Source organism: Elephantulus edwardii, unplaced genomic scaffold (genome assembly GCF_000299155.1).
Source record: "Elephantulus edwardii isolate Elephantulus edwardi_28Jun2011 unplaced genomic scaffold, EleEdw1.0 scaffold00098, whole genome shotgun sequence".
NCBI lineage: Eukaryota > Metazoa > Chordata > Mammalia > Macroscelidea > Macroscelididae > Elephantulus > Elephantulus edwardii.
Genome location: NW_006399848.1, coordinates 1900894 through 1907120, shown reverse-complemented (window position 1 = coordinate 1907120; position 6227 = coordinate 1900894). Strand labels below are relative to the sequence as shown.

At 38.1% G+C, this 6227-nt stretch overlaps 1 protein-coding gene across 3 annotated transcripts in view; it reads right to left on the bottom strand.

The window, feature by feature from the left end:
- Positions 1–6227, bottom strand: part of ADAM22 (ADAM metallopeptidase domain 22) — a 290471-nt gene that overhangs the window by 125269 nt on the left and 158975 nt on the right. For all 3 annotated transcript variants that reach the window (XM_006891449.1, XM_006891450.1, XM_006891448.1), the window contains exon 4: positions 2146–2212. In XM_006891449.1, coding sequence (XP_006891511.1) covers positions 2146–2212 — 67 coding nt within the window. The remainder of the gene's footprint in view (positions 1–2145; positions 2213–6227) is intronic.

Genomic DNA, 6227 nt, shown 5'->3' with positions numbered 1-6227 from the left:
GTCACAAGCGACTCGACGGCACATAACAACAACAACAGCATCTTTATTGCAGTAATATACATATATATTTAAACATAGTGAATAAAGAATTTATGTGAAAATAAAGGGTGCAACAATGAATGAATGGAATCCCAAAATCTCTGTAGATGTTCATTGAAATGAAAAATAAACAACCAAAATTTAAAAAAAAAATAAAAAAAAGTTCAAAAAAAAAAGAATTTATGTGAAAATAACAGGCAAAATGTTTACATTTGTTAATGTTTAGTTAAAATGTAAAATAGAATATTGTAGTTATGTATGATCATGTCTACGTTAAATATACACACATGCATACCTCAAAACCAAAAGCAGCGCCATCAAGCTGACTCTGATGCCCAGCAACTCCATTGGGTTTCTGAGGCTGTAAACCTTTAGGGATCTGCTCATCTTCCTTTAGAGTAGCCGCTGGTGGGTTTGATTTGCAGCCTGATGCATAACACACTACTCACCTGGTACACTCACTCTATATGTCTCTCTCTGTGTGTGTGTGTGTGTGTGTGTGTGTGTGTGTGTGTGTGTCCCTCTCTAACTATACAGGTGATATACAACCTTAAAAAGAAATGTACCAACTCTATACAGAACTTACTTATCAATAATGACTGTTAGGGTGATTTTCTTCTTTTCCTTCTACACTTTCCTAAACTACACAAATTTTCTACAATGGACATATACCAAATTTCTACTCTGAGAAAATAAAATCAATGTATATAATTAGTAATGTAATTCTAAGTAAATGGAACAGATATGTACTGTCCAGAAGAAAATTAAACATCTGACCAAAATCTACTACTCTATATAGAGCGCGGGGAACTCTGGTGGTATAATCCACAGAGAGGGAGGTGCTAACCCAAAGGTGGCATTTCTATAGCAATTTGTATTCACCAGTGGTGCTGCTACAGAAATATAGACAATGTTGTTGTTGTTATGTGCCATTGAGTCGTTTGCGACTCACAGCGACCCTATGTACAAGAGCCCTAAATGCCGTTCTATCCTGTGCCAACCTCGTCGTCTCAAACACACTTATTCCTACCACTCCAGTCACAGAATCGATCCATCTCATCAAAGGTCTGCCTCTCCTGCGCCGCCCCTCCACTCTGCCAAACATGACGACCCTCTCCAAGGACCAGTCCCTCCTTGCAACATGCCCAAAGTATGTCACATGAAGTATGTCAGAATCCTTGACTCCAGGGAACATTCTGGCTTCACCCTCTCCAGGACAAACCTGTTTGTTCTCCTAACAGTCCATGGTATATTCAACACTCTTCTCCAGCACCACAGCCCAAAGGCATCAATTCGCTAGCATCCCTATTCACTGTCCAACTCTCCGATGGATAGCACACGTCGCTGCTCTTCAGTACTCTTGAGAGGTCCCTCACAGCTGACTTCCCCAATGCAATAAACGTACAACCTCCTGAAAACCCTTCAGAAAGTCAGCTATGAGTTAGTTCTGACTAATGAATTGACTTGAGTACACAGAGATCAGAAAGAATACCTGAATTGAGGCAACTGTGGCCTCATATATCCTCAGATCATATAATCAGTGAAAAAAAAAACCAACCATAACAACATTGTGTACACACATAAACACATCCACTTCAACGCTCTAGATCTAGATTCAGGACATTTTTACCAGTGCGTAACCCTGTCAGGAATTAGCTGATACAATCAGATATCCTTGGATTCCTGTCTCCAACTATTTAAACTCCAGGGACGTCCCTGTAGGCACAGTAATTGTACAATTTTACCAGAAGAAAATTTGAGCAGAGAGCACTGCATCTAATTATAACATTTCATGGCTTGTATTGCAATGCTAACTTATAGGAAAATTTCAGAAAGTTTTTCCTGTGACATCGTCTACAAGACTTATGAGTGGCTTGATTAAAATTGTAAAATACAAATTCAATAATTTCTATAGTGTCCTAAGAGGTTACCTAAGAGGTAACAAAGAAAGTTTGGAGCTTTTATCATAAATAGAAATAAACTTTCTTGATAAACTGTACAACAGAAAAAGAGTATGGAAAATTATCATTGAAAATATAAATTATAAACAGGAATGGTTAGAGATTCTCAGGAAACTTTCGCTGAAGGGAAAAAACTTGTACTTACTTTAACTTCCACAATCTTGCCCCCTTGTTCAACATATCTCTCTATGTAGTCAGAGGACAGCAAATCACTGCAACAGGAAAGAAGTAATGATTAAAGAACATATTTGAATTATAAAACATTTGAATCCCCAGAGCAAGTTTTTATATACAAGCTTTGACTATTCTTAAATACTGATTTAAAAATAATGTGAAAAGCACTTCTCAGCACTATCTGTCGCTCTCCCTCTCTATCATACACATACACTACTTAAGGACATAAATTTGAAAGTACTATTTTACTCCACTTAGGAGAACTAATTCTATCTCTCAAATCAGCAGTTCTAGCAAGCTATGTACAACTATTATTTATAAGTATTTACAATTTACAACTATTTATATACACACAATTATTTATTTATTTACATATGTATAATCCTATCAATAGTTTCAGTTGACGGCAAACCATTTCTTTGTGTGTTATATATGACGTGGCTTATTTACCTAATCATTTGTTGCCATCATACAATTTTAAAAAGCAAAGAAAGTTACAGAAAATGAAAACTTTTGTTCCATCAACATTTTAAAGGATCATCTTTTGAAATCTTCCTTCAAAACAATCTTCTTGTACACTTTCATATTTTCCAAACAATCTTAAAAATGTTTCTCATTTATTTAGTCATTTGGGGGGTGTTTCCCTAAGACATAACTTCCATTAAAAAAAAAAAGAGTTAAGTCTTTAAATGTAAAGGACAATGATAGAAATAATACTGCTGTTGTCAGATACTAAAAGCTGATTCTTATCCCAAGTGACAAAGCAGTACTGACTCATACAGTTTTATTGAATGTAACCTTTATTGAGGGAGTTCTGGCGGCCTCGTGGTAAGATGTTGTGTTGCCCAAAGGCACTTGGTTTGAACTGACCAGCTGCTCAGTGGGAGAAAGATGGGCAGTCTCCTCCTGTGCAATTTACTGCCTCTGAAAACTTGCTTGAGGGTCAGCGATGAGTTAGTTCCAACTTGATGGTACACAACACACATACACACACAATCTCTATTGAAGTAAATGTTCTTAGATGCCATCAAGTAAATTCCAATTCACAGTGACTTTATGTACACAGAACAAAATACTGTATGTGCCCACGGCATCCTCACACCCTCTAATGTGCTAAATCCTTTGCAGTTATTGTATCCATTTATCTCCATCTTCCTGCTGCCCTTCCTCTTTCTACCTAATTCCCTATTTAACCCACGATAATGTCCTTTTCCTGCATCTGGGCTGGTCTGACATGTTCAAGGAATCTGCGATGAAGTCTTACCCTCCTTGCCTCCAAGGAGCATTTTAGTTGCACTTACCCCAAGACAAATTTGTTTGTTCTTTTGCTCATCCATGCTCTAGTCAATAGTTTTCATATCCCACTGTCACTTGCCTATGATGCAAATGAAAATACTATGGCATGGGTCAAGTGCATTTTAGTTCTCAATGACACTTTCATAGTTACGTGCCACCAAGTCATCTGTGACTTATAGCAACCCTATATACAACAGCTCTAAACCCTGCTCTATCTTGAGCAAAGCTCATTGTCTCTGACACACCTACTCCCATTACCCTAGTCACTGAGTCAATCCATCTCATCGAGGGTCTTCCTCTCTTGTACTGCCCCCTCCACTCTTCCAAGCATGATGTCCTTCTCCAAGAACTGGTCCCTCTTGGTAACATGCCCAAATAACATCAGACAGAGCTTCAAAATCTTTGCCTCCCAAAGTTTAATAGAACAGCAAGTAACAAATGTTGGAGAGAATGTGGCAAGATAGGAACTCTTATATATTGTTGGTGGGATTTTACAATGGTACAATCACTCTGGAAGTCAGTTTGGCACTTCCTCAAAAAGCTGAACATAGAAATTCCATATGACTCAGCTATTCCACTGCTTGGAATATACCTTAAGAAAATGAGAACTGAGACACAAATGGAAACTTGTATACCAGTGCTCACAGAAGCATTATTCACTATCACAAGAATATGGAAATAGCCCAGATGTCCAACCACAAAAAAATGGATTGTGAAATTATGGTACATTCACCCAATGGAATACTATGCAGCACACAGGAGCAATGATTTTGTAAATTATTACCTAACTAGGGAGGGACTGGAAAGCTTTATACTGTATGAGAATACAAGGGGGGAGGGTAGAAGCAGAAGGTTGAGGATCCAAGGAGGGGGATTAATCATTGGGTAATACAATTTGATAGGGAGTGAGGAAAATGGGAAGGATCTGGTGTAAATAACAATGCATTCAAACTTTGTAAATAAACTAGTATAAAAAATTCAAAATGGGAATTTTATGAATTATTATATGAAACATAATGTAAATGAAAGATTGTATAAAATAATGTATAGGGATGAAATATAATCAATTTAAAAATCAATTTTAAAAATGTAAGAAAGCTTTGTCTGCAAGGAGCAGCCTTGTTTCACCCCCTTCAGGATGGACCTGTTTGTTCTCTCAGCAGTTCATGGTGTATTCAATGAGTTTTAAAAGATATTCTTTGTAGAAGATATGCCCAATGTAATGCATTGATTGATTTCTTTTTTCTTGTTTCCATGGGCACTCATCATGAAACCATCCTTGACAATTTCAATCCCTTTTCCATTTAACATGAATTCCTTTGTTGGTCCAGTTGTGGGGATTTTAATCTCTTGAAGCTGATATGATCATACTGTACCTCAGAAGCAAACAGCTTGTTCATTCTCCCATGGAGCCCCTGTGTAGGTTAGAACTGCTAACCGTGCAGTCAGGAGCCTAGTTTTTAACTGATGTGCCAGTGAGGTGCCTTATAAATAATATTTATTGTTCGTAGATGCCATCAAGTTAATGACAACACTCAACTGGAACGTTGTCCTATCCTGCCACCTTCAGAATCTCCACAATGTGCAAGCTCATTGCTGCGTTCAGTTCATCTCACTGAGAGATTTCCTCATTTTCACCGACCCTCTACCATTTGCAGCCTTTTTTCCAACAACTGGACCCCTCCTCATAATCTGCCCGAAGTACAGGAGACTAAGTCTCACCATCCTTGTCCTCTGGCTGCACTTTCTCCAAGATAGGTTGGTTTGTTCTTTTGGTACCATGATGAAGAACACCATGGAGATGGATTGACAAATTTAGCCCCTCTGTTACCTTACTCTACAATGACTTCCCCATTCCCATGTCTCACTACTCCCTCTCGAAGAGTTACTAGTATCCCCATCTCCACTCTGAGAATTCTCACTTCTGTTACTTGGTCCTGGAGCTGTGGTCAAGGTGGCTCTGAATCTAGTGACACATGTGGGTCAGAGTAAAACTCAGGAGGTTTTCCATTCCAGTTGGTGTTTTCAACACTCTTCATCAACACCACAATTCAAAGACATCAAATCTTCTTTGATCTTCCTTACTCATTATACATATTTTAGATGTATACGAAGCAATTTAAAATATCATGGCTTGTGTCAGATGCATGTTGGTCTTTAAATTGGCATCCCTGTTCTGTAACACTTTAAAGAACATGTTATTTTTATGTGTCATTGTGACAACTAAGCCTCAGAGTGACTCTATGAAGCAGCAGATTGGAACCTTGCTCTCTGTGTGCCACCATGACAATCTCTGACATGTTCAATCATTGCTATAGTCCCTGTGTCAATCTACCATATTGAAGGTCTTTCTTGTAAAAATAATACAAAGTTACATCTTTCTAAGTTTTATTTACTAGTAACTGGAAGAGATCTATATTTGTTCCCATCCCAAAGAAGGATGACCCAACAGAGTGTGGAAGCTATAGAACAATCTCATGTATTTCACATGCAAGCAAGATTCTACTGAAGATTATCCAAAAACGACTGGAACAGCACATCAGCAGAGAACTGTCAGAAGTCCAGGCGGGGTTTAGAAGGGGTCATGGTACTAGAGATATTGTAGCTCATGTTAGTTAGATGGATATTAGCTGAAAGCAGGGAATACCAGAGGAATGTCTACCTTTGTTTCATTGACTATGCAAAGGTGTTTGATGCGTGGATCATAACAACCTGTGGTTGACTCAGAAGAATGGGAATCTCAGAACACTTGATCGT